The sequence below is a fragment of the Hakea prostrata genome, chromosome 10 (assembly GCF_041222555.1).
Source record: "Hakea prostrata isolate BN-2017 chromosome 10, UWA_Hpros_2, whole genome shotgun sequence".
Lineage (NCBI taxonomy): Eukaryota > Viridiplantae > Streptophyta > Magnoliopsida > Proteales > Proteaceae > Hakea > Hakea prostrata.
Genome location: NC_142609.1, coordinates 46,035,286 through 46,061,351, shown reverse-complemented (window position 1 = coordinate 46,061,351; position 26,066 = coordinate 46,035,286). Strand labels below are relative to the sequence as shown.

The 26,066-nt window shown below is 36.8% G+C and overlaps 2 protein-coding genes across 4 annotated transcripts; both read left to right on the top strand.

Annotated features, from left to right (window-relative positions):
- Window positions 1-1,042: 1,042 nt before the first annotated feature.
- On the top strand, window positions 1,043-12,511 carry LOC149003434 (uncharacterized). Its single transcript, XM_089136926.1, has 10 exons — window positions 1,043-1,331; window positions 4,840-4,899; window positions 4,989-5,028; window positions 6,128-6,306; window positions 6,413-6,451; window positions 6,596-6,682; window positions 6,848-6,908; window positions 10,708-10,832; window positions 11,633-11,724; window positions 11,931-12,511. The coding sequence occupies exons 1-10, from the start codon at window positions 1,284-1,286 to the stop codon at window positions 12,043-12,045; spliced, it is 846 nt and encodes a 281-aa protein (XP_088993052.1). The 5' UTR covers window positions 1,043-1,283; the 3' UTR covers window positions 12,046-12,511.
- A 2,174-nt stretch (window positions 12,512-14,685) lies between these two features.
- On the top strand, window positions 14,686-25,613 carry LOC149003433 (E3 ubiquitin ligase PQT3-like). 3 transcript variants are annotated; one of them, XM_089136832.1, is made up of 15 exons: window positions 14,686-15,685; window positions 16,153-16,252; window positions 16,508-16,592; window positions 16,690-16,856; window positions 16,961-17,040; window positions 17,150-17,215; window positions 17,932-18,088; window positions 18,177-18,325; window positions 20,152-20,316; window positions 20,408-20,701; window positions 21,015-21,056; window positions 21,411-21,663; window positions 21,786-21,905; window positions 22,124-22,202; window positions 24,411-25,613. In XM_089136832.1, the coding sequence occupies exons 1-15, from the start codon at window positions 15,520-15,522 to the stop codon at window positions 25,029-25,031; spliced, it is 2,544 nt and encodes an 847-aa protein (XP_088992958.1). In that variant the 5' UTR covers window positions 14,686-15,519; the 3' UTR covers window positions 25,032-25,613. The 3 variants fall into 3 exon arrangements, with proteins under 3 accessions (XP_088992958.1, XP_088992957.1, XP_088992956.1); XM_089136831.1 differs by having other exon boundaries at window positions 16,502-16,592; window positions 22,127-22,202; XM_089136830.1 differs by having other exon boundaries at window positions 16,502-16,592.
- Window positions 25,614-26,066: the final 453 nt, after the last annotated feature.

Genomic DNA, 26,066 nt, shown 5'->3' with positions numbered 1-26,066 from the left:
ATAATGAGTCACCTTCTCACAAGGGGGAAAATCAATTATTCACTAATGGATAATCAATGGGCTTGTCCCTCATCCACTAATGTGAATAAACCACCTTAACCTAACCTCCTCACTACTTGGAGAATTAACTCTCATATTTACCTCTTTTGAATTAATTGGATGTAATCCATTTAATAACCTTAATTCCACTCATGAAAACTGCCATGAATAGTCATGAGGTTGAAATGAGAATTGAAGGTCAATAGTTCCTACAAGGCTACAAGTAAGTCAACATCATCACCATGATCAAGAGCTTTAAAACTCATAACCAATGTCATGAAGAAGCTCATAACCAAGGTCATGAAGAGCCTCATTTACTCATGGGTGCCTCATTACCACATTTACCTCATGGGTCCATACATTAACAAAATAATTAAATAAAATAAATACAAAAATTAATTTTGAAACTTAATATATATTTTAATAAAAAACCTAACAATGATCCATTTCAAATTTCATCGCTAACTGAATGACCCTAATAAGGGACCGTTTGTTTGCAAAGGTATGGTGAGGAAAGAAAAGTGAAAAAAAAAAATTGTAGGCCTCATTGTACTGGGGTGAGAAAAAAACAAAAGAAAAAAAAGAATTTTGTGAAAAATGTTAAATGATAAATGAAGTGTAAATTTTTTTACCCTAAAAACCTAAACAAGTCACATGAAAATTTTTATTTTTTAAATCATTTTTCCATCCATTTTTTTCCACGCCGTAGCGAAAGCCATTTTTACCTTTATCCCTAAATTATGACACGTCAACAGTTAATGGTCAACCAATAATAAAAGGCCACATCATCTAGTGGCCGACGTGTAGACCCAGAGACGAACTATACAGCACAGAGAATCAGAATTCCCTTTGTAACGTTCCCGAAACTCCTTCCTACACCTTGTTTTACAACCAAATTACTTTATGTGACACTACCGACTTCGGGATTTAGCGACTTAATCGTAGCGCAATAAGAGGGGTATTTATGTAAAAACATATATTGGGATCGGAATTGCGGAAAGGAAAAAGGAAACAAGTCGTCGTCTGGTTTTCGCGGTGACCAGAAGAATCCTAAAGTAAATTCCAGGCTCTACCAACATTCATTTTGAAGAATTTGAAAGAGAGTTTCGTGGTTATTTTTTTCTCATTTACACGATCTGATCTGTAAAAGAACCTCTTAAGATCTCCGCGAGTTTTTCATGGTTTATTGATCTCTGGTCCCTCGATCTCTGATAGTGTAATGGTTGAAAGCTTTTCTGGTTGTCATGGCTGCACCTTTCTTCTCTACTCCTTTCCAGCCCTACGTTTACCAGGTAACGATAATTTAATGTCTTTCTGTCTTGTAATTCCATTTTTTCCCCCTTTTGTACATATTTGAGGGTTTCATTTTCCTCTTTTGGTTCAGTGTTAGATCGAGTTTGTTTGCGCGTAGATCATAAGAAATCTGCATTGTTCGATAATCAATTTAAACCCTGAACAGTTTGATGAGCGTTTTGTTGAAATTTTTTGAATGCATCTGTTGTCCTGCGGTCCGTTGTGAGGCATCGAAATTTTAAAGCTGATGAAACATAGTTGACTCCATTTTTTTGTTAGCTTATAGACTTTTGTGTTGTTTATATTGTCATAATTTAATCTTGGTTGGGGCTTAACTGAAATTGTCAAAATGCTCTTTCACAATGAGGATGACGATAATCCTTGAGCTGTGATCACCCGTGAACAATCGAATATTGCTACAGCTGGAGATGCTGAGATACCCTAAACTGATTTTGTATACTAATTCTCCTATATATACGCATTAAGATTTCGATTGTCAGCCCTTTTCTATGATTATTGATTTTAAGTGACCTTAAAGGGATACCAACGCGTTTAATATTGGACCATCATGATTCCTTCATTGTTTACTCTCTAATTTTTCTATGTTTTATTGCAAATGCACTTGAAAATTGGGTCTTCCTCATCCCTAATGACCAAAGCCACACTTGAGTGTCGGTTCTTCCCCATTTCAGTAACCTTGTAACCATTTTGCAATTTTGGAACTTAAATTGGGTGTCCCTTGTAAAGAGTAAAGTATTGGCAAATACCACTGTAGGGGGTTTAAAAGATTCTTCATCTGGAAACAGGGAAAATAATGAATGTTTTAAAAAAAATATAGAGTGAAGCAATGTAGTATCATTAAAAAAAAAACATAAAAATAAAAAAGAATCCGCTAAGGTAATCATCACGGCTCTAGTTATCTTTGTATGATGAACATTTAGCGAACAGTAAATGCAATATTGAGCACTTATTCTTTTTCTACCAATGTGGAAATGTGAAAGAAAAGAATGTTGAATTGTGGTTACTTCTAGCTTATGGTTTATGAGGTAAAACTGCTCAGAGGGAGTTGAATGGAGCGGAGGCTGGTGGAATGGTTCATACTCAAAAAATCAACTGAAGATATATACAGTGGATATACAGCCAAAATGCATTGCTTGCTATGAAGTGCCAACCCAACTGCCAGCTTCTCCCACCCAAAGTAAAAATGGAAAGAAAAGCAGCATTTTTTCCCTATCCATAAAGTGTTTTCAGTTCATGATACTTATGCTATATTACTGTGTTTTTCCTTTAAAAAAAATTTCATGGGAGTCATGTTGTTTGACAAATGCATTGGTAAAAGGAGCTGTTTGATCAGGCTGATGGAAGTAGAACGTTCTCTTCTCCCAATTCACTTTGAACTGAAAAACTATAGGATGGGAGTTAGCTCACAGTATGTTACTGTCAGATATTAATCAGCTGATGTGAGGTGGTACTGCCTATCCCCTCCCTTATTTATCTACTGTAAGGATGCTGGAGAATCAATAGATCACTCACTTTCCTCTTTTACCTAGGGATATGGTTCTATAATTTTTGCTGTTTTTTCAGCTGAACTCATCCATTTAGATGGTTTTGGAACTCCTTTTAGGCTGAGAAAGATTCTTGTGAAGAGATATACTGGCTTCCATTGCACTTGTTCATGCTACCTCAAAAAATTTTCCTGCAGCTTATCATGTATCAGCAATTCAGCACTACTAAATTAGCTCTAATATGTCCATTCCTTAGTTTATCTTTTTTAGTGTTATCATCCATCTGTCTCTACGTCCTTATATCATCTGCATTTATATTGTTCTTATGCTTTTCCTATACTGCTTAATAATTATCTCCACATACTGTTGTCAGTCACATAACAATTGTGTACAGTTGCCCTTCTAGTTGTAAAGAATATGCAACCATTCAACATTTTGGACACCCCCTCTACTTCATCCATCATATTCTGATCTCTGTGCATCATCCCCCTCCATTCCTATTTCTTTCTTTATGATTGAACATGGGTGCCTATAGTTTCACTTGCACTAACTCTGTATCATTAATTTTCACAACCCTATTTCCATTCCTATTGTTAATACACATTACATGAAGTAGCATATACCCTGGTTTTGTTCTACTTGTCTGAATACTCCTTGATTCCAATGTCAATCTCCATTCTAACTTTGTATTTAACCATGCTTCTCTTTCATTACCAAAATAGTACACCCCCAAAGGATCTGATTTGTATATCTTTAGTCAATTCATCAACAATTAATGCAAACAAATACAGGCTTTGAGCTGATCCCTGATGTAATAAAATTGTAACTAGGACTTCAGTATCCTGCCCCATACAATCTTACATTACTACACCATTATAGATGTATTTCATCATGTCCACATATTTATTTAGTACACTTTTATTCTCTAAGGCTATCCAAACTATCTAAGATCAGACGCATTTTTTTCCTTTTCTTTTCTTTTCTTTTTTAGTAAATGAAGACCGTATGAAGATCTTCTCACATTTTCTAAATCTCTCCATTAGTCTCCTAAGCAAATAAATAGCTTCCTTTGGTTGATGTTTCCAGCATTAGACCACATTGGTTATCCAAACTCCAAAGTATTAGATAATTGTCATGGGGATTGTTCAATTACTTTCTCCTATTTCCATAGTATGGCTCGTAAATTAATTTCTTTTATAAGTTGGTTGATAATCCATGGGGTAATACTGAAAGCATATTCTCGTCATTTGGAGATGGAAATTCCTTCAAAGCTGAAGTGCTTTCTCTAAGTTGGAGCTGGTTTTATCAGTGCAACTTATGGGCTTGATTTTGCAGCAAGAGAAGAGAGGGTTTCAATAATATCATTGTGGAGGGTGGATCTTCTACATTATCGCCATGGGACATATCCAGCTGTTCACTTCTCAACTAAAGTTGCTCGTTTATATGGAATTCAAGATTTGCTGATTCCGTAGCCAGGGATGGTGTTGGGATGTCTGAGTGGATCTCAAGGAATCCCTTCCCTTGCAGGGATAGTCCTGGGTTACCATATTTATGTTGAGGTATTGGTCCATATCTTTGTGGCGTGTAGTTTCCGTTGACCCAAATCGATCTATTGTTTATCGAAAGAGAATTGTTGCTGCAGCTGCGACACTGTTCAACTTGTGTTAAATTCTAAAATTCATTGACATAAAAGAGGGATGAGAATTCATTGACAATTAATCTATAGCTCTCTCTATTTCACATACAGATATACTGAACTTTTTTCTTCTTGATGGGGTATTTGGAAAAAAAGAAAAGAAAGAAAAATCTTTGCTGTTACTGAGTTAGGAAACAGCCATCTATGTGGATTGAAGGTGGGCAGAATATGCTATGTAGCATTAGTTCACTACAATAGTTCTTTCATGTAAATCATGAGTTGGGATGCATGCCATAGATGTTTAACTTTGCCAATTACCTGGGTTCTTGACATATCATATACTGATGAGACACTCATATATTACAGAGTCCACAATCAGCTCTTATACCTTTTCAAATATTGGGTGGTGAAGCTCAGATTGTTCAGGTATTTGATAGAACAAATTCAATCTCAAATTTTCAATAGCTAGATTGAAGGATCTCATAAGTTTATGTGACCCTCATGCTTCCTGACAGATCATGTTGAAACCACAAGAGAAGGTTGTTGCAAAGCCTGGTAAGTGTCATTGTCAATGGTCTTGTTATCCTTGGCATGAACATCAAAATGCTTTACTTAATTGTACTGTTAATTCTTTTGGATTTAATTTTTAATTTTTATTCAAGTGATGATGCTAATTTGAGTGCACCTTACACAATCTTCTCTCTCTCTTTTTCTCTCTCTCTCTCTCTCTCTCACACACACACACACCCCCCTCCCCCCCACCCCACCCCACCCCACCTCTCTTACTGAACAAATTCTCCTCCCTTCCCTTCAAGTAGATATACAATGTCCTGTTACTTGAGAATTCACTGGTACATAATGAGTCACTTTCCACTTTTCGTAGCTAGCCAATTCATGTCAGAATTTGTTGGTTTAGGCATACAATAGTGTGTGTTTGTGTATATATAATAATCTCCTCAACGCACAGCTTGTTAGTCATTTAACACCCCCGCAACACCAGAAAAGAGGTAAGCCAGCCAATTACCCTTCAGGATAAGTTTTTCATCTGTCCACCGTCATGCACTGGAAGTTGTTTGGCTTGTCACTAGTAATTAGTGTTTTCCTATTAATGATGGCCTCAACATGCAAAACAAGTAGTTGAACCAAAAATGTTCCCTTTGTGGTTCTTCAATCAGGATCAAATCGAAGCCCTGGCTTGGAAGATTGGGCATATACTCAGATGCCCAGATCAGAATAGGATGGGAACAACTTGTATCAACCATATCATGGACGATATTGGTTCTTCACTCACTGGATCAGACAATTCACAATGTATTGGCCAGTCCTCTCTGGATTGGATTGGTAATACTAGGGTAGAATTTAAGGAATATTAATGCTATTTCTGTGTGAACATAGATCTGACTTTTTAGGTCTTCAGTGTGTCAGGCAGATCAAGAGTTGTTGGATTTTCCCAGAATTTATGACCTCTTGATGCACATGATCAATCTACTACATAGGATTAGTTGCCTCTTTATTCCAGAAAGTTCATACCATTTCCATTTATGAACAGTAATTGTACACTTGTATCCTTAATTTGTACATACTGTCTCAGACTGTAAATCTTACACTGCATCATATTTACCTCTGATCATCTGATGTAATTGATATTTTGTAGGTTCCATGTGCTACATGTCTGGATCCATTCTGATGGAAAACCTTTACCTCCCTGAAAATGAAGGAGGAATGCTGCAATGGATTTTTGGAAAGAGTGTGACTAGTATAGTTCTCCAAAATCCTGGCCCAAACGATGGATTTGTTGGAATTGCTGCACCATCGCTTGCTAGGATACTCCCGGTCTGTATTCAGCTATACATCCACAAAATATATGTTTCCTACTAATGCCACATTCTGCATTTTGGATCTAACATTATTATTCTCTGTGCTTTACTCTTCTTTTTAGATTGACCTGGCAAAGTTTGGTGGAGAAATTCTATGCCAGGTAGAGTTGATCATCCACTCTTTCACCCTAATATGTTAAACAGAGTTCTTTCCCCTCTAGGTCATTTTAAAATGTCATTCATTGCTACTTCACTGAATCACCTTTTCGGATATGTAATTTACTTCTTAAAATTTTTTGTTGTAGCCAGATGCATTTCTTTGCTCAGTCAATGATGTAACTGTCACCAATGCAGTTGATCAAAGGGTCCGTAATGTTGTTGCTGGTGCAGAGGTGAGACCATGGATTCTGGGTCATTTAATGCAATCATACAATTGATCTTATTTTTTGCCTTGAAATTTCTATTTTTCTGTCTTCTCCCATTCGAACACTTCATCACTCTGCTGCTTGAGTTAAGGTATAGTTGTGTTTTCATAAGCCAATATGTATGTATTTCAGGGAATTTTGAGGCAGAAGCTGAAAGGCCAGGGGCTAGCTTTTATTGTTGCTGGTGGATCTGGTATTCATCCTTCCCTAAGTCTTAGTGCTTCATTCAAGGTTGCTTAGGGGTGTCCTGGGAATTGCTTATTGATCGTTTTACTGATATTGATGCTGTGATGAAAGTGTCATCTTGCCAATTTGGGATTTATTGTTGTTCTACTACAGCTATCCTTGGTATAATTTAAATTTATGATTATTTGGCCTATAAACATAAATAGATGTATTTGGTATGATTTATGACTCTTTTGTTTCTCATTAAAATAAATCGATTTAAACAGAAATTCATAAATAGGTCAGGGGCTGTTTATGATTTATCTCCATAAACTGTGAATTTTTATTTATGCAGGTACCATTAATGAACATGTGCAGAATTACTATTTAATTACAGTAAAAAGGTAACAAAAAATTAGAAGGAAACCATGTTTTTCTTTACGTCCAACCTCCACATTGCTCCCATTTCTACTTTAACAATGTTTTAAGGATATCAGAACTAGCCAAAACTAATAAAAACGAGATAAAACCAAGACTAAAAGCCAATATTTATTTCACAAGGTTATCCAAAACTAGCCGAAAACCTTATTGATGATACATGATAATGTTATTCATCCAATGGTGCCAATCTTATTTCTTGTTATATAATATATTATATCTAATAATAACCCAACAAAAACTGTTTATTACTCATAACCTATTATCATAATTGATTATTCATAAATAGGACATAAACATAAATATAAATTATGCCAAAGAGAGCCTACCTCTTAACCTTTACATTTTTATTCTAATTATAGCACAACATATTAAAATATGACATAAATTCTCATAAAGGTTGTACAATTGTGGGCATTGAGGGACACAAAAATATATAATTTGATTACCAGTAACAAGAACTGCTGAAAGACTTTGGAGGGGGATGTGTGCTTGCCTTCTTTTCCCCAGCCATCCGTCTGAAATAATGAATTATGCAAGGGTGCTTCCATAAACCTTGGTTTCTATGGATAACTCATGATTTGTTGGCTTGGTACAATTTATAAAGCAGGATGCATGCACTACCAGGGAGCCTGGATATATAGTTTTCTTGGATTATGTGTGGCTACATTGATACAATTGACTCATAATTGTTAAAACTGCATAGATGCATGCATGTGTTTATTATAAAATGTTACAAATTTGCAATAAAACAGAACGGTTGTACTGTTGTATATGATGATATTTCATGTCAAATGGTGGGATACTCGTGGTGCAAAAGTAAGGTCCTGGTGTAATGCTGGATGTAACAGTTGCCATAATTTAACCTAGAGACTGTAGGAAGAGTTGGGTTTTGTTGGGGTAGTTCCCGACTGAAGTTCGGTTACTTAGAGTCATGACTTTCTATATTAAATGTTTCATTGACAGAAGTTGGAACTTGAGCCTTGAAAGCTGCATGGCCAAAACCTGGTCTCTTTACCAATTTGTGGGTTCGTCAATTATTATATGTTCAGCCTGCATGTAAAAACTGTGAAAATCTTTGTCTTTCTATGTTTAATATTTCATATGATAGAAGTTGGATATTGAGCCTTGAAAGCTTCATGGCCAAAACCTGCTTTCTGTACCAATTTGTAGGGTTGTCAATCATTGTGAAGACTTTCAGGTTGTATATATGTTCAGCATGCATGGAAAAACTGTAAAAATCTTTATTTTATATATATAATATTTCATATGATAGAAGATGGAGCGTGAGCCTTGAAAGCTGCATGGCCGAAACTTGATCTGCACCAGTTTGTAGCATTGTCATTAATCATGTAGACTTTCAGGTTGTATTTATGTTCATTATGCACATAAAACTTGTAAAAATCTTTACCTACGTATATTTAATATTTCATATGATAGAAGTGATGTGAACCACCGGGACCCTCCCAATAGAGGCTTCAAGAAGACCTAGGGCAGCAGCCCTTCTTCCCATGACCCCACTGAAGGACCAAACCAGAAGGCTATTTTGCTCATTTCCAGTTGCCCTACCCCATCTAGCTTAGTCTCAAAGGAAGTAGAAGCTCACCAGGACTCCAGATCTATTCGTACGTTGCTGATTGGATTACTCCATGAGATATGACAGAGTCCTAGTCCATCTAGGAGTCTTGTAGTCAAAGTCCAAGCAGTAGTTAGCAATCCTTTTCTTATCTCTAATTTTGTTTATTTGATTTCAGGTGTAGTAATTGATAAGTCTTAGTTTGAGTTGGAGTTCTATTTAGAGTAGGAGTCTTTTAAGTTGTAGGTTTATTTCGAGTTCTACTGGGAATTCCTTGTTTTTGGCTATAAATTGAAGGTCAGTGATCGTAAAAAATTCAGATTTGAGTAATGAGTAAAATATGCAGAGAATTCTTTGCCAAGGAAGGTTTGAGTAGGTTGTCTAGGGTTTCCAAGAGGAGGAAACCCTGCAGCAGCCATAGAGTGTTTCTTCTACATCAGAATTCAAATTTTCCAGTTGCTACAGCAACTGTTCTTCAGCTTCTCCATTAATTACAGCGAGAAAGTAGCAAACCCCACCCCAATTCCCAACCCTAGAGCCTTCTCCAGCCCCTCCATCTACTCTCTTTCTTGTGGCAACCTGGAAAATTCTCTCAAAACACTAAAAACTTTAAACCCTTCTCTCCCCTATACCAAACTTAATCCCCTTATGAAATAGCAACGACCCAACCCCAGTAACCTTCAACTTTAGCAGCAGCCTAGATCCACCCCTCCCAAACCCTAGAAAAGTCATCCCTTGTTCATGCAAAATTCTGAAACCCTAGGGCTGAAACTGAATTTGCCTAAACATAAGTTCAGACCTAACTAACAATCCCTAAATTCTATAAACCATACCGCCTGAACCTAAACAACATCCCCCTTCAACCCTAGAGTGATTCAACCATAGAAAACCTAGCCACAAGGTTTTAAGTCTTAACCCCTATATAGCCACAGGCTCTAGAAATCCTAATTGGATCAGCTATTCATCAAAAAATCCTGTAACAGTGGCCCCTTCCTCCCTGGTTCACATCAATAAGTTGGAGCTTGAGCCTTGAAAGTTACGTGGCAGAAACTTGTTCTGTACCATCTTGTAGGGTTGCAATTATCTTGAAGACTGCCATGTTGTATATATGTTCAGCATGCATGTAAAAACTGTAAAAATGTTTATTTTTATTCTCATTCACACACTGTTTAAGCCATTAATTTCTGATTGCAGTAATTGGCATACACAAGCATAAATAAAAAAGGGCATATTATATGGGAAGGTCATATGTTAACAGCCTTGACTTCACTTATCTGAAAAGCTAACACAAAGCATGGTTACATCAAATAATTTTTGAAGCAACCTCGAATGTCTTCTGTAGTCCTTGTATTGCTTACTGTAGCTGAAGAATATAACTCTGAATTTACTAATAGGTCATCCTTTATGTTTTCAGATGACATGTAAACATGTTCCGAAATTTCTAATTAATGTTAGGAAGATGGAGGTTTCAGTAATCATCTACACTTCAACATGTTTGAGGAACTCGGCTCTTTGCACTACTTTTACTCTTTTGAGACAATTGCATTTTACATATTTTTTGCATCTTTTGATCCTCTTGGCTGCTGCTTCTGCATTTGCCTTCTCATGTTATGCTCTTCAAAAACCAGGTTGTATTAATAACAAGTGTACATGTGAGCTTTTGTTAATTTTCCTCTTATCTTTTTTAAAACATAATGTTGCTTCTTAAACTCCCAAGCTACTCCTACCTGTTAGTTTTAATAATTCTCTAATTTCTTTACCCGTCTTCTGCTGACTAATCATGTTTGATGTTGGTGACTCCTCTCCATGGTAGTCGTACAGAAAAATCTTGAAGATGGTGAGGTACTCATTGTCGATGCCTCTTGCATTGTTGCTATGACTGCTTCTGTTAATTTTCAAGTAAAGTACTCTGGTCCCATCAGGCGAGTGGTCTTTGGGGTGAGTTGATTTCTCATGTTTTATCTTTTATTCTACCTTGCCTCTGGCTCCCCCTTTCACATTTTTTGGGTAAAGACTACCTGCATCGTATTCATAGAAATGTCATGCTGTTGTTTTCAGTAATCACTTGAAACACCAATGTATGTTTTGTTCTTGTTTACTTCCATTTCCTGCCTTTAATTTGTCAAATTATGGGGATGTGAATGTGATAGTTGTCTGGTGCATTCATGTAGTGCAATTATTCATTTTATGTTGGCGACATAATCTTTTCAAAAAATATCTTTATTCCTATGTTGTCCTAGGTAATTATTAACCGGAAACCACTGTTGTTTTTCACAGTTTGATTTTGCTGATCCCAACTTGAAATTGAGTATGATTATGCACTCAGCACATTCATATTGGCAGAATATATTATTTAAAAGAATCAAGTATTTTAGTGGATCTCTGTAGGTTTGGGTTGAATAATCTTCACTACCTATTTAACAGTGGAGGTTACTCTGTTAGAAATGAAAATCGTTGCTTTTTGTATCGAATACAGAGACTTTATGAAAGTAAAGCAAGACTTTTTATCATAGTTCTGGTTGAGAATTGATCTATGTTCTTGTAAACTTCCAACCCTATTGCTTAGGTTTCTTTGTAACTCATCTGGATATGACCATTAAACCAACAAAGGGGATGAAATTGGGCACCATTGTTTATAGTAACATGTCATATTATGTAGCTTAGGAATGCAGCCCATGACGGTATCAAATTTGTAACTGGAACCTCCACATGATTTACTGTTTAATGCCTTGTTGCAGAGTGACAACCTAGTTACGGCTGTTTTAACTGGACCAGGCATAGTCTTCCTTCAGAGTTTGCCCTTCTTACGACTTTCTCAGCGCATTGCGAGGCAAGTTTCTTTACTCTGAAGATCATTATCCTAGAATAGAATTTAGTCTGTTTTCTTCTCGTTTCTCATTTTTTATTATGCTTCCCAATTCTTATGAGCTAAAGATGTTATGGTTTGCAGAGCAGAACTTAGTCTGTTTTCTTCTCATTTCTCATTTTCTATTATGCTTCCCAATGCTTATGAGCTAAATATCTTATGGTTTGCAGAGCGGTTACATCTCCAACCATGAGAGAAAATCCAAAGTTCTTCATTCAAATAGCTATATTCTTCTTTCTAGCATATCTTTTGGTTGTATCATCGTTTATCTTGACAGACGTCTGACTTTATCACTCTACTTTCTTTTTTTTTCCCTCTTTTGGTTCATAGGCTACAGTCTTCTTTGAATCTAGTGGAATTTGCTAAACAGGCTAGCCATATATGATTGTGACATCAGAAGTGAATCAAAATTGTATTTTGGGGAAAACACCCCCTTTTTTCAATAGAAATTTGGAATTGCAAAGCAGGATTAATTGATTAGTGGATTTTGGTATAACAGATCAGATGTATGAGGGTGGCTACAAGCCTTCCAAACACCTGCCATATCTAGATGAGGTGGGGCTTACACTTTGTGGACATGTATGGATGAATGAGTTTGAGCCCTTTTCTCTCCAAAACATTGATTATTTTTGGGTATGAAACTCTCATCTCATGGAAAGCCTAACCTAAATTTAGAAATGACATTTCACCTATGGTGTTGAAAGGAGGCTGATAACATAAGATGGAATTTCTCAAAAACATTTTCAATCAATCTCGTAGATCTCTTGAAAACAAATTAAAGGAGATACACTCCACTTGAACCTGATGTCTAGTGGGGTTTGAACGAAATCTCCTGTTTACCCAAAAAGTTAAAAAAAAAAAAAAAAAAAAAGTGTTGTGAAATTTGCATTTTATTAAGTCTTTCCAGCCCTTCCTTTCTGACATCTTCTGACCTCAAATTATAAAATGCATCAATATTTTTGCCCCAAATTGATATGTTGTTCTCATATTTTATTGTGTACTTTTCACTTCTGACATTTTAAACATGCTGCTTCAAGAGAGAATTGAAATCTGTTTACCCAAAAAAAACAAAAGAGAGAATAGAAATCTGTTTACCCAAAAAAAAAGAACAGAATAGAAATCTTATGGACAAGTTATGGGAAAAGGGTTGGTATATCGACAATGTCAATAATTTAATTTGCATATATCAATTATAAGCATGATTTAAAGTATTCCACGATAGAAGACTAGTTGATGCGTACCCATATTGAAATAGTAAGTATTTCTTTGATTTTTTAAAACCATCTATATTTGAGTGTTCCAAAATGTATTAGTCAACATGATCACTATTTAATATGAGATGTGGTGTTATCTCTTAAAATCACACAATCAATAAGGTGTCGATATTTCTTTCTTTGTCTTTTTAAAATAATCCATATTGGATTGTTGCAAAATGTATTAGTCAACATGATCACTATTTGATATGAGATGATACATCTTTTAAATTCACTCGAATCTATAAGGTATCCTTAATTTAAACCTACCTACTAAGCTACATATTAATCCAAAATCTTCCATTATTGGTACGAATATTTTTTTTTGGGTAGAAATTAGGTACCAATATTTTAAACCTCAGTACGTAAACTGCATGAGGCGTTTTATCCCATTGGAATGTAATTTCTGTATTCGTAACTCCTGTCTTTGCTTTTGGCCAAAAAGTCACCCCCCCCCACCACCCATCTCTGCCACTTCAGTTTCTCTGGGATTCATTTTTTATTTTCATCTCTCTAGAATGGCAAAGGGAGAAATCTTATTTTCCTCCGTCTTTCTTCTGAATTTCTTTTGTTTTGCTTACTTTTGATGTCTTTTTCCTTCTTATTATGTTTTGCTGCTTAACTCCAGTGGCCGAGAGGCACTTATTTTTGTTGGGATACAAGAGAAAGCTTGATCTCTGTAGTTGCTACAAAGATGGATTGTTGTCCTGCTTTTATGAGCGATGACTTTGACACTATCCACTTTTAAGAGCATGTGTTTTGCCATTGTGAAATTGTCATATTTCCCATCACAAAGTAGAGTTTAGAGCATTTCTGCTCACTAAACAACAAGGAAGGCTGCAAAGAATGTTGATTCCAGCACACTACGTCATAATGCTTTAATTGCTTTTTTAGAGGTCCAATATTGCAGATAAAATCCCCAAAATTTTAGTTGATCTAGCTAAGATACATAAAGATTGGTCGCCGACAATACTAGTGGAAGTTTCGGATGGACAATTGCGATTGGTCAATTAGTTCAAAGAAGCTTGGATCCTGCGCAGGATCATCAAGCCGAAATTTCGACCGTAGGATCCGAAATTTCAGTAGAGATTTTGATCTCGACCGTTGAATTTTGACGGTTGAGATCGAAATTTCGACCGAAATTCCGATCACATTGCCCAAATTGAATGGCTTGATGTATTGCGCAGGACCCAAGCAACGTCCCAATTAGTTGTACAACTGTTGATGATTTGGAAAGTGCACGACATAGATTAGTTATACCATGTTATGATGATGTATCTTTGTGTTCTTTCTTTGTCACATGTCATTGTTCTCTTAATTCCAAATAAGGAAAACAACTTCGCTATTTCTCTGGCTTGGATGGCCTGTGTGATGGTTTGGCCTTTTTTTTTTTTTGTGTGGGTAATGAGGCCTGTTTTCCTTCCCAAGACTTGTGAGTTTGATGCAACTCCTTCATGTGTTTCTTATCCCAAAAAAAAAAAACTCCTTCATGTGTTTCTCGCAATTTATTATGTATATATAATGTATATATATATATATATATATATTTCGTATTTGTTTAAAAAAATAATTTTCTTATTTATTACAGCGTCAGCTTTGTCGACTTTTCGGTGTTTCGCCGTTTTCCGATATATAGAGTTAAACACTTAAACCACAGCATTCTTGAGTGATTAATGGGTTATAAACGTATGAAATGCATTCATATTTTGGGAAAATCAAATTGGAAAACCGAAGCCCTTGGCGCTCATTGTCGCCGTTCGGTTCCTTTCTGTTCATCGCTGTTAACCTAGTTTTCCTTCAATTTTATCTTCACTCGTTCGAGGCGATCCATTACCATTCGTATCTGCTGAATTTTCAGAAATAATTTAATCATTTTTGTTAGATTTTGTTTCTGGAATTCGTCCGGTCGAAGCACTGTTCTTACCTGGAACGTGAGAACTTTTGTTGCTGATCTTTAATCTGTCGATGAAGTTCGTTAACAAAATCGGTTCGTGGAAATTGGCGGCCGTGATCATTTTTTAAGTTTCGAGACTGTAAACCTCGTTTTTTTTCTTCTTCTTGAAGGCTTCGTTTATCTTAAGAGGATCGATGTATATCGATCTTGTTGTGATATCAACGAAAGCGTCTATTTTTCAAACGCTCGTACCGTCAGAGGCTTCGATTGTCATTCGTCGTTTGAAGAATTCTCTTGTGGATCGGTTCGAGTAGGACTTGCCTTTTAATTCCTTTTAAGCAATTAAAAGTCGAATTTGAAGATATCTTTCGCGTTCATGGAAAATTGTTGTTCTGGATAACAAAAGTCGCCTTAAAGGAGGGGTGTGTGTGTGGAAGGAGAGTTACTTGTACTCATTTATCTTTTCATTTTAGTTTTTTGAAGTTCAATATCAGGCCCTTTTTAGGGGCTTTTTACAGCCTATCAATTTTCTGCAATTGTTCTTTCAATTTCTTGTACGTTTTAGAGCAAGAAAAAAAATTTAGATAGAAGAGAGGAAGAGGAAACAGAAACATGGCTGTGTACTATAAGTTTAAAAGTGCAAAAGATTATGATTCTGTTGCCATTGACGGTCATTTCATGTCTGTTGCAAATTTGAAAGAAAGAATATATGAATCCAAGCACTTGGGCAGCGGTACGGACTTCGACCTCATGGTCACTAACGCCCAGACTAATGAAGGTTGGTCCTTTTCCCTGAGTTCATGGATTCATTTTAAATATTTGAATAACTTCATAATTTCATTGCGGTTTTGTCGCAAGTTGTCCTTCACCTAGTTTCAGTAGGTGTAGCATCTTAGAAGTAGCTCAGCTGAGGCGTGCTCTTCTTCTTATTAGTGGATTGATGGTTGTTGATCAGTATAGAATGGACAGTGGACACTTGTCAGATCATCTGTCAGCAGGAGAAGGCTTGGGATTATTGCCTGAGGGAGATCATGATTTGAGAATTTAAGCCAGGTGCTATCTCTTTGAGGAGGGATTACGAATTAGAGATCATGCATAGAGCTAGATTGTATAGTTAGGTTGTTCATTCTAGGTTGATTTGGTGGGATTTGACAGTATGTTTCAATTGTTAGTGTTGATTGCATGGTTGGATTCATATCCTTGCAGTAATTTATAGATATTCTCTTCTTTGATTTGCAATTTCAGAGTACCTTGATGAAGCCATGCTGATACCAAAAAATACATCTGTTTTAATACGCCGGGTTCCTGGACGACCTCGCATGAACATTGTTGCTGAACAAGACGAGTACTGTCTCAGATCCTTTAATCCTGACATGTGTTGATTTCTTGTCTTGTATATGCTTAGTTATAAATCTTCAGGGTAAATGTAGTTCTAGTTCTATGGCCTGTATTCCTCTGTTTTTAATAGAATTTATCTCATTTCTTTAGCCTTTTACCATTTGGTAGTTGTTCTGGTAGCTTTACCTCTCAAATATCTCTTGCTTGCATGGTAAGTTCTGGAGGTTATGGTTGAGTTTTGCAACATTCTGTTCAGCTGCAGGTCTAGAGTTTCAGAGAACAAGGCAGAGGATGCTCAGCCTGCGAAGAGCAGCTACCCTGTGCCCGAGCCTTTTCTCACAAGACTTGTAAGCATTAGTTAGTTGAATCTGCAGATATAGTTCAGTCTTTGAGTGTTATGGATAGCAAGCCTCTGTTACAATTATGTTTTGTTGGATTTTACAGCCTGAGGATTCAGAATGGGATGAATTTGGTAGTGACTTGTATTCCATTCCTGAAGTGTTGCCTGTTCTGCCCAGTAATGCAGTCCAGGATGCTCCTCCTCACAATAAAGCTGATGAGGATAGCAAGATTAAGGCTTTGATTGATACGTCTGCCTTGGACTGGCAGCGGTAAGATGCAATCTTGTTATTTAGCCTTACTTAAAACATTGATTTTTATCTGCCTGACTACATGAAAATTCTTTATATTTTGAGATTTTAATTTGGATTTCTAGGCAAACTCAAGATGGCTTTGGGTCTGGCAGAGGCTTCGGAAGGGGTATGGTGGGAAGAATGATGGGTGGCCGGGGTCTCGGTAAATATCCTGTATTACATTAAATTTTTTTGGAAGCTTAGTTTTAATTGGAGGCATATGGCGAGTTGTGTCTCTAGGGAGTCTAAAATCTATGACTATCTCAATGAAGGCCGGGGTGGATTTGAGCGAAAGACACCTCCAATGGGTTACATTTGCCACAGATGCAAGGTTCCTGGTATGTTAATAGTGCTTTTCATGGTTGATGTTCTTCTTCACCCTTTTTCTTATTTCTGGTCATTTATTTTTAAGCAAATTTTGGCAAATTCTAGCCGACAACAAGGCTTCTTCTTCTTGTTGTTGTGTTATTTTTAACAAATTACTCATATAACCTGGTTCGTAGACTACTACGTTTGCACCTCCTGTTTTTTCTTTTTTCCCCTAACAGAAATATCACCCTGTGCCTAACACCTTCAGTTTTAAATAGAAAAATGCAATTGCCTTTCTTGAATCTTCTTATAACTGAGGGGAAATTTTGAAAAAGAAAAAAAAACTAGAATAACCAGAATACTCAATGCTACTTACAAAATTCCCTAACTTCTTGATTCGTTTTAAGAAAGAAAAAAAATTCCATATTTCTCGCGAAGTAAAGGAGGGTAATATGGGAAATTGGGAGTTATGAAGATATAATAGATACTAAGTCACTACTTAACACCATTATTCTAACGGTAGGATTTGATTGATATATATGGTGCAATTGATATATAATTTGAACATAAAGGGTTTAAATGCTTAATAGAAAATTTTAAGGGTAAATGTAATAGTTTACAAACCCAAGGGGTGTATATGTCATTTGCTCTTTATTTCTTAAAATCTTATTCTGTTTATTTGGATTTTTGGCGTGGCCTGTTTGTGGTATAAATGTTAGATTAAGAGTATGGATGTGCTGTCCAGGGCATTTTATTCAGCATTGTCCTACAAATGGTGACCCTAATTATGACGTAAAAAGGGTGAAACCTCCAACTGGTATTCCAAAATCAATGTTGATGGCTACCCCAGATGGTTCATATGCCTTACCAAGTGGTGCTGTTGCTGTTCTGAAACCAAATGAGTAAGATATGTTTATGAATTATCTTTTGTTGATAATCAGTTGTTTGTACAGATGATGATCTGATTGCAATATTTTGAATTCATAACAGAGCTGCTTTTGAGAAGGAAATGGAAGGTTTACCAACCACTCAATCGCTTTGTGACCTTCCTCCTGAACTTCGATGTCCATTGTGTGTGGATGTAATGAAAGATGCTGTTCTAACAAGCAAGTGCTGTTTAAAGAGCTTTTGTGACAAATGTAAGTATTCCAATGTTTAGCTGCAATTCACATTCATTTAGTATGCCAAGCTATGTTGGTCTCTCTTTCATGATGTTAAAATGTCACAACTTCGCATAAATATAATTTTCTCTCAACTACTGGTAGAAGCTTGATGTGGGAAAAGATGCTAAAAGTACTGTGAAGAGGTTAAATCAACCTATTTCTGTTTTATGGAGCGTCTTGACGTAGAACAATAAAAATGGGGTTGAGAGCTATTATCACAGTCTTGACCATAATTAGTTTATTTAAGTGCTTGCTGGTACCACATTAGTAGTACGATTATTTTGGATATCAAGCATAGTTGACAAGGCAATCCAAGGTGGTGGAGAGACCAGGCACCTACACCTAGGCAGCATGGATCCTATCTGCTGCAAGAGCTAAAACTTTAAAAGGCAATTTAAGTGGAACGACATAGGTTCCCAAACACAGCTGTATGCCTTATAGTCCCCGTAGGTGGGTAGCAAAGGCTAATTAGTCTACCCAAAAGATGTCTTGTGCCTTTATTTATTTGTTTAATGTATATACAATGAGTCTAGCCACAGGTGTGGCCCTTGGTGCTGTGGTTGGTGGACCACAGTTTTAGCTTGAGGTCAAGGCATTAAAACAACCTCTCAGCAAAAATTGCTGGGTTAAGGCTGCTTAAGAAAATTCCCCTGCACCAGGACTCTGCTAGTGCGGAAGCCTTTGGCACTGGGTTCAGACTTTTTATACATAAGGAGTATAACCACAAGCGAGTGGAGTAGAGATGGTAAATCAACCAAGTAATATTGAATTAAATATAACAAAGAAACCCGCAAGACAGAGATCTTATGATATAATCACAGCTCTCCTTACCCAACATTGCCAGCTAGATAAAAAGAAAATGCTGACCAGAGAAGTAGAAGAAAATGGAGAGATAAGAAAAAAGAAAGCCCCGAAACAGGAAAGTTGGAAGATGGAAGATGGAGAAGGAAGAGAAGATAAAGAAAAACCAAAACATAGAATAAGAAGAATGATCGACACTGACGAGCTTTCCTCTCACAGAAGGGAAGAAGCAGCATTTAAGGTTGAGGGTTTCAAGATCCTACTCGTGTTCTACCCCCCCCCCCCCCCCCTGAAGAAAAAAAAGGAAAAAGAAAAGAAAAGAAAATCTTACTTGGGACTTCTACCTTGATAATGTCTGACTGAATTATGTGCAATAATAGAGGTTGGACGTTGGTGAAATGGTCAGGCTGCTTCATTGTGACCAAGTGGTTGCATGTTGCGCACATTATGACCCTTCCTAGACCTCACAGTGGAGGGAAAGTGTACTGCATTTTTCAATCCTGTGCAAATTTCAATTAAAGTAAGCCAAATTTGTCGCCAAAGTACCTGTCCTTATTTAAGTACTGTTTTTGCTGAACTTGAGGGATTTACTCAATTTGAAGTTTGGACCAACCAATAAAATACAGAATCAAATTACTTTGTCCAAAGGCATCAGTGCATCACGCTGTCTATAGCCTTTTTATTTCTTCCAATGTTTTGATGTGATGGACATATTGCTTTCTATGTTTTACCATAAATATGGTATGTACAGAGCTTTTTCAGAGTTAGCCATTTCAAATAGATTTTATCATCCATTTCTACTCATTGGGGGCTAGTGATATGAATTATGTGATCATACTTGTAAATTTATAAATAATGGAATATGGCTTGTTTTGAGTTGGTTACTGAAGGACTTCATAACTGAATCTTGTATGGTTATATTTTTTTGTTCTTCCGATCTGGCCCGCTAATTTATGCTTTTCAAGGTCTGAGATGTGAATTTCTTGTGGAAATCTAATCAGGCATCAGGAACCACATTCTATCAAAATCAACGTGTATTTGTGGGGCAACAAATATACTTGTAGATTACCTTTTGCCCAACAAGACTCTAAGAGATACCATCAATCGAGTTTTGGGGTCAAATTACAACAATGTGGAAAATGCAGGGAACGTTTCACAGATACAAGGTTCTTAAATGTGTTTTTGTAATGTGATATACAGATATTTCAAGGTTTACTCTTTTAAAATAAATATCTTTATATAAACTACCTTTTTTAGATATGGAATCTGCTCGACCTAAAGTATCGTCACCTGCTCTTTCTGCCACTTCAAAGGGGGACAGTGTACCACCAGCAGCTAGGAATGTTACTTCAGATTTGAAGGACCCCATGACTGAATATAAAGCCACTGTCAGTGCCCCACAGCCACTTGTGATGAAGGGTAGGAGCGAGAAAAACATGGGTATTCCTGAAGCTGCACGTGAATCTGTTAGCATGAAAGAAACCACATCACAAGGCAGTGCACCACTACCTGCGGATGAAGTGCAGCAGAAGCTGCAAGCTGTTGATCCAGGTGAATAACTTAAGAATTATGTATGAGACAGCTGTACTGTTTGCCGAACTGATTTGGTCCAAGTTCTTTTACTCATTTCTCTCTTTCCTAGGTTCTGTGATACTTATGCTTTAGTCTGTGAATACTTTTCTTCCTTGCTTTCTTTGTTAAAAATTCAGTTGTCTCATTTCAACTTACGTCATAACCTGGGCCATGTCATGTTTGGAGGGAATCTACCATAGACCTTTCAGAGGATTTTGAAAGACTTCATTTCATTCTGTTATTGAGGCAAGGGTAATCTGTCATATATACTGATACGTTCTTTCGTTTTCAGGGAAGAAGAAGAAGAAAAAGAAAGCCTGTTTGCCATTAAATGGTTTGTTCTTCCACTGCGATGTTGTTCAGCCGTATGCTTCCAATGTCTCAAGTAACATGATCTATCAGATATCAATGAAGAACTGAAAAAAAAAAAAAAAAAAAAAAAAAAAAAACATAATAAGGCTAACAATTGATATCATCCATGTCATGAAGTTTGGAGAAGACATGCCATGATTATGCTTGAGTTCAAGGCTTCTTAGTTTTCCATTACTTTATTGTGAATTTTTAACTGAACAGGCTTTTTTGCATTTTTCATTGTTCTCTCTTTCTTTCTTTCTTTTTTTTTTTTTTTTTTTTTGGGGGGGGGGGAGCTGCAGGAAATTTTGACAAATGAGTTCTTTGATGGTTGCAGCTGCTGATATGCAGTGGAGAACATCCCAGGATTTTGCACCTGAAAATTATATGATGCCTCCTTGTCCTTCGGCTTATAACCCGTATTGGGCTGGCATGCAACTAGGTATGGATGGATACCCACCTTACTCTGGTGCTATGCCGTATATGGGATATGCTCCCAGTCCTTTTGATGTACCCTTCGGTGGATTTGTACCTCAAGACCCTTTTGTTGGAGGCCAAGGATTTATGTTACCTGCTGTACCACCCCAAAGGTTCGAACTTCAATTTTTGCTCCTTTGGTCAATCAAATTTGAAATTTTTTTATGCATTCCATTGTGGTGCTTTATTTTGTCTAGCACAGACAAAATTACAGTGTGAACTTCTATATTTTCAGGAATCTCTCGGAGTTTGTGATGGGTGCGAACCCTGTACGACCAATCATGAGTAGGGAGCAATTTGAGGCTCGCAAGGCTGACCTGAGGAAAAAGCAAGAAATGGAGCGACATGTTGAAAGGTTTGATGTCTTGATTTTCCCTTTGAAGGGCCAATCTTGACCATTTTTCAAATGAAATTATGTAGAGTTATTCCTAGTGTTTTAGATGTTAGCTGTTTTCTGTCTCAATTATTAACTTTTAGATGAACTCATATATTGTCTGAGATTGCTGATGAAAGCAGTTTGAAAATTTTCCTTTTCTTTTTTATTGAATTTTGAGAGTAGTGTTTTTTATGCAGCAGGGAATATTCGAGGGGACGAGGAGGTGGTAGGGAAGCTGGCAGCAGTTGTGATGTTTCTTCAATGAAATCTAAACCAGTACGTCTCTTTCAAACTTGCCTTCCTCCCCTTATTCATGAGTGCTTCATGGTTGTTAGTGCATTATGCATTTTGTGATTTTTTTCCTTCTTTTCCGTCCTTTTCTTTTCTCTAGCTAATCTCTCATAGGAGGGAAATAAAAAGGCATTTTGTTGCCAGGATCAAGACTTACTGATCTTTTAGCAGATCAACAAACGTATTGAGCATTACTTACATGGATTTTCTTTTAGACCACACACGAATCGATTAAGAATAAGAACATTATCGGGTAGGTTCTACAGTGTTTTGGAGTTCTTGAGTATACCAGTCTTTGAGTCGTTTTATTTTGCCTTCGTGGAATAGCTTTAGGCACAAAATTTGGTAGTACAATGGTACTTTGGTCGCCTTAGTTTTCTGAAGTAGACCAATTGAAAGAACAAAGTTTGGTCCTTGGTAGGACACTGATATGTCTTAAACCTGCGTAAGGCATTTAACCTCTTTTGTTGGCAGTTGGGCCATCTGCGGACATTTAATGGTTCAATCAGGTGCAGCATTAGTGATTGATCTCAGAATTTTGAATGTCCTACATGACCAAACAGTTTTGTTATTCTAACATGCCCTTGTGCCCTTTTTATTTCCTTGTCCTTACTTTATCCTTACAAAACTAATGAGCTACAGAAACGAAGGAGAACCTCAGAAAACACCAATCCTAGGGAATCCTTATCACCTCCATTGATGATAATAAGATTATCATAGAGATGGTGAAATTAAGAAGCTTTCTTGGTAATTAACAATGCATCCTTAATTGGTCTTTTTCTTGAAAACTATAGGGGAGTCAAATGCTAAATATCATTTATTTTAGTTTGAAATAACTCAGGGCCTGAAAATTACCCGTTCTTTTTCTGCAAGTGGGATCAGCTCATTTAGTATTGGCAGTACATTTCTTAAGAGCACTTGGACTTTGTTTAAACTTACGGATTAAATTAAACAATGCATTTCTGTTTGGTCACTGTAGCAAGGGGGCCCCACTCAAATTGTCACGCTCAAGTTTGGATTCATCTCTGTCATCATAGTGATGTTCATGAAAGTAGCAAGTAGGTTTTCACAAGAACTTCTATGGAATAAGCAAATTCTTATGCTATTCAATTGATGACTTGTTCCACCCATAACAAAAAAGAAAACAAATTTAATGACTTGCCATGATGAATGCTACATTTGATGCCGAAGCAAGATAAAATGCTTCCATTCAATGGTTTAAGTTCCTCGGGGCACTTTCACTAGGGTGCTACACAAGAATTGAGTCAAATGAGATCACTAGAGGCTTAGGATTTAAACTATTTCTGGCTTTAAGTAGACCGTTATCCTTGTGGGAAGGGGTGTCAGTAGGCTGGGTTGGTTGGGCTTTTAACCGAATCCTAGAGACCTGAATTTTCAAATTCAAACCTCCCCATCCATTCTAGGGTTTGAGAACTTCAAATCCAAACCATGCCTTTTTACAGTTAAGAGAACAAGACAAAATAAAATGCGAGGGTTGGCAACACTAAGAAGATTTGAACTTATTATTTTAGTTATGAAATGTTGGTGTTTCCCATTGAGCTAGTCTACTGAGATTGTTAGTTGTATATTTGGTTAAATAATAATTATTAAAATCCAACTTTTATAATTCTAATAATTGAACTAATTAAAATTAGGTTGGGTAGGCCGGGTGGTCGGCCAGAGGGTTAAATCCGAACCCTATCCAACCTTGTCAAGCCGGTTATTTTGTAACTCAAGCTTGTCTTTTTCGATTAAAAAAAAATTTGGATTAGGCTCTTGTGACGCTCACAGGATTTTATACACTTATATTTGTAGGAATTTTGTTTACTAAAAAAAATATTTGTAGGAATTTTATGAGGTCCATTTCTTTTTGATTGGAGGGGGCATATGTCCATCATTGCATCTAAAAGTTAAGATTAAATTAAAATATATATTTTTAATTCCCTATATTTTACCTCAACTTTTGGATTTTAAAAATGAAAATGTGTCTCTCAGGGAGGGAAATGTGTTTTTTCTGTTTTTTTTTTCTCCATGAGAGTCTTGGCTTTTAACCGCTCTACTAACCCACCATAATTTAATGTGTTTTATTGGGCGATGAATTTTCTCGTTTATAATCTAGACGCTACTTTCTTAAGATTTTTTAGGTTATCAAATTTTGTTTTTTTAAGATTTATCTATTGTTATTTGAAATAGATGTCTATGCCACGTGTTGCGAGTGCGGCAGATCGGCCCCACCACCACCCCAATCAAAGAATGGAGAAACCGTTGAGCCCGGTACGGTTGGGACGTGATTCTGACTCAACCCGGTTCGGGAAGAAGAAATCGGAGCCTTATCGCTATCCTGACGACGATTATTACCCCAATAACCACCGGCATCAAAGCGATAATGGCCCTAGGGCATCAGCCGCGGTGGCAGCGGAGAAGTCCAGCGTTTTTTCTCGTATAAGCTTCGCCGATGGAGGCAGTAAGAGAAAGCTGACATCTTCCATAGGAGCCAGTAAGGAAGTCATGGCCAACGGTGATAAGGATTACGAGCCTTCCTCTGCATCTCCTCGTAATAGATCCTCGTCGTCATTCGAGTGGAAGTCACCAGCTGTGGCGTCGTTAGGTACCGGAGGACCGCGGAGGAGCGTTGCAGACTACGATTCAAGCGACGACGAGCGACATTTCAAGAGGAGGCCGTCGCGGTATGAGCCGCTGCCGCCTCCTGTAGAAAGGGAAGATGAAGCTCGACCTTCTCGAAGCTCAAGATCACGCCAGCAAGAGCAAGATGGAGATGAACGCGGAAGGGGACGGAGCAACAAGCACAGATAAGTATGGCTGTGTGGTGTTGATTTTCCACGTTTGCTTTGTCTGATTCGGAGCTCTCGTAATAGACGCACCATGTATTTTCATGCACCTCGACTGTGGGAATTTTTTTTTAAGGAGATTCAACTCTTTTGATGTCATGCTTATGAGGGCTTCGTCGTACCAACTCAGCAATCCCTCTATCCCTCCCTTCATGTATTCTTTTGTCTCATTGGAGTTCTTATCATCATATAATAATTTATTCCTTGGTTGATGCTTTTCTCTCGTTTAGTTACATGTTTTGTTATTTGCAGTGAGCTCTAACGAGCTAAGAAGAACTCCGAAAAATACGATTTTAGTTCGTTCAAAAATCTGTGAGAATATTACGCTGACATACCGGTAGTTTTTATAAAATATCTTGCAGGAACAAGAAGGAAAAAGAAGGGGTAGATGGGATTCTGGGTGTCAGGTGGAACTAGTGAGTTTGGATATTCTCCTTGCGTGGGGTTTTTTTCTGATGATGGTTCAATGAGTTATTGGGTTTTAATCGTGCTTAATATTTTAATCTAAGGACTAGGGGAAAATTACTAATACAGGTGCGGCCGGATGAGTGTGAACCCAAGACCTACTGTGGAGATTGAATGACCTGTATTAGTAATTTTCACCCTATATATAAATTCTTCGGATAAAAAAGAAACAATGTTATCCTTGATTGAATAGTATGATTCATTTGACATTAATTAAAAGATTCTCTCAAAAAAAAAAAAAGCCAAATAGTAAAGCAAGATTAAGGCTTTTAAATATTCTATGTGAAAAATTCAACATGTTAGGAGGTGAGGTTGATAACATCCTAATTTTAAATACTCAAATGTATAGAATTTTAATATTGTTATTGGGTTATCCACAAGGGAGTTTAAATTGAGCAAATTGGGATACATTTTTTTTTATCTTCTTTTTTATTTACAGCTTTTACATTTTAAATAATATATTAATCATATTCATACATACATTAAAATAATGGAGTTAAGTAATGATTATGTGCATTTATTGTATTTGCAAAAT

What these genes read in the sequence shown, in the direction of transcription:
- LOC149003434 (XM_089136926.1), top strand. Translation starts at nt 1,284, where the DNA reads ATGGCTGCACCTTTCTTCTCTACTCCTTTCCAGCCCTACGTTTACCAG. An exon ending in CGCTTGCTAGGATACTCCCG is followed by an intron (nt 6,307 to 6,412) that starts GTCTGTATTCAG and finishes TCTTCTTTTTAG; the next exon opens with ATTGACCTGGCAAAGTTTGG. An exon ending in CTTTCTCAGCGCATTGCGAG is followed by an intron (nt 11,725 to 11,930) that starts GCAAGTTTCTTT and finishes TATGGTTTGCAG; the next exon opens with AGCGGTTACATCTCCAACCA.
- LOC149003433 (XM_089136830.1), top strand. Translation starts at nt 15,520, where the DNA reads ATGGCTGTGTACTATAAGTTTAAAAGTGCAAAAGATTATGATTCTGTT. An exon ending in CCTGCTGTACCACCCCAAAG is followed by an intron (nt 21,664 to 21,785) that starts GTTCGAACTTCA and finishes CTATATTTTCAG; the next exon opens with GAATCTCTCGGAGTTTGTGA. An exon ending in ATGGAGCGACATGTTGAAAG is followed by an intron (nt 21,906 to 22,123) that starts GTTTGATGTCTT and finishes TTTTTTATGCAG; the next exon opens with CAGGGAATATTCGAGGGGAC.